This window comes from Pollicipes pollicipes, unplaced genomic scaffold (genome assembly GCF_011947565.3).
Source record: "Pollicipes pollicipes isolate AB1234 unplaced genomic scaffold, Ppol_2.1 Scaffold_2555;HRSCAF=2994_pilon_pilon_pilon, whole genome shotgun sequence".
Taxonomy (NCBI): Eukaryota; Metazoa; Arthropoda; class Thecostraca; order Pollicipedomorpha; family Pollicipedidae; genus Pollicipes; species Pollicipes pollicipes.
This window is the reverse complement of record NW_023596136.1, coordinates 46,054,799-46,056,403: the sequence shown is the minus strand read 5'-3', so window position 1 is coordinate 46,056,403 and position 1,605 is coordinate 46,054,799. Positions and strand designations below refer to the sequence as shown.

Sequence of the window (1,605 nt, the reverse complement as noted above, 5' to 3'; positions counted from 1 at the left end):
TCTGCACTACAATGGGTAGCCTCGTATTTGTCCGACGGGCGTCACAGGGTTATCATTAACGGAAAACTTCCGATTGAAAATTGGTGACCTCTGGCGTCCCGGATGGGTCACCCTTGACTCCCTTCTTTCTCAGTGTTTAACGATCTTCCGTGCGTTACTGAATCCGGGTGCCTTTTGTATGCCAATCATGTGAACATTTTCCGCAAAACCACGTCTCGGCTGACGGCCTACTGCTGCAGAATGATTATGATCATCTGGTAGAGTGTTGGGTCAGATGTGGCTGACCTTTAACCCGAACTCTGCCGCACCCAAACTCCGCTCGCTGTGCCTCGCGCTCGTGCGCAGAAGATACAGGGCTGTCTGTTTTGCACGCTGCTTAGTGTTGGGAGCACTTTTTTAGCTAGCTCCACCAGCTCGGATATCTTTCATGACAGTTTTGGCATGTTAGGGGTTCATTTGATCAAGTATGTTTCAACTCTGTAGAAACCTCACTTAGCTTTGAGAAATGGTATCCCTTTTTGTTCATACTGTTGTGCGCTGTGTATTTATTGCACTTAATTTAAACGATTTCGCCTGTTAGTGGAGTGCTGCTCTGCAGGCGATAAAAAAGATGAGCGAATAAACAAATGACGCAACACCGTACCGTCCACAGTCGCCGGCGCCGCCGCACCTAGCCGGAGCGCAGCTGTCGCTGCAGCAGCTCAATCTCCAGCCGAAGCTTCCGCTGCTCCAGCCGGAGTGTCCGCTGCTCCATTTGTAGGCTCTGCTCTTGCATCCTCTGCAGCCGCTCCGAGTACTGCAGTAGCTGGGTCAGCATGTGGTCGACGGTGGCCAGGTCGGTCAGCGGCGGCGCCGTCCCGCAGGCCGCCGGCGTCGGCCGCACGGGCTCGGCGGACGTCCCTGCTGACGGCGGGACAGCGGTGGTCCTGGCTGACGGCGGGAGAGCGGTGGTCCCAGCTGACGGCGGTGGCGGCGGCGGCGTCGTGACGTTATCCGGCGCCCCGACACACAGCTCACCGGCCGCCGGGAACTGCTCGCAGGAGAACGGCCAACGGAATCCAAACTTGGTCATCAGCGGCTCGCAGTCGTCCCTGGCTGCCTGGCACAGCTCGCGACACGGCGGCGTCGCAGCGTCCAGCACTGTGCACGGAGGGAAGTACAGCAGACAGACGAACGACGTCAGGCTAGGGCTGCAACGGACCTTCACCAGCGGCGCGAACTGATGCGCCTCAAGCGCCGCCATATCCACGGTCGTGTGGTTCAGAATGTTGGGCATCCGGGCCCGGCTGTAGGGCTGCCCGGCACACATTTCGTTCGTCACATCCTGACAGCGATCGTTGCTGGCACAGGCCAGCGCCAGCACCAGCACCAGCACCAGCACTAAGGCGGAGCGCATCGCGCAGTCTCGGCCGGCGCAGACGAGGGACTGAGCCAGCCCGTGCTGTTTACCGTCCGTTTAAACACGACGACGACGCACTTGTGACGTCACTATTGCCGTCTACCAAGCGAAGCCGTGGCGTGCCTGAGCCACACGTGTCAGCAGCCCGCTGCGGAAATGAAGAAGGCTTTTGTCTTAGCTTCACTAGGAATCCCCGCACAGCCAGC

At 58.7% G+C, this 1,605-nt stretch overlaps 1 protein-coding gene across 1 annotated transcript; it reads right to left on the bottom strand.

Moving 5' to 3' along the window:
• Positions 1-670: 670 nt before the first annotated feature.
• Positions 671-1,396, bottom strand: LOC119101903 (frizzled-1). Its single transcript, XM_037225294.1, has 2 exons — positions 1,022-1,396; positions 671-805 (listed from the first exon to the last, which is right to left on the bottom strand). The coding sequence occupies exons 1-2, from the start codon at positions 1,394-1,396 to the stop codon at positions 671-673; spliced, it is 510 nt and encodes a 169-aa protein (XP_037081189.1).
• Positions 1,397-1,605: the final 209 nt, after the last annotated feature.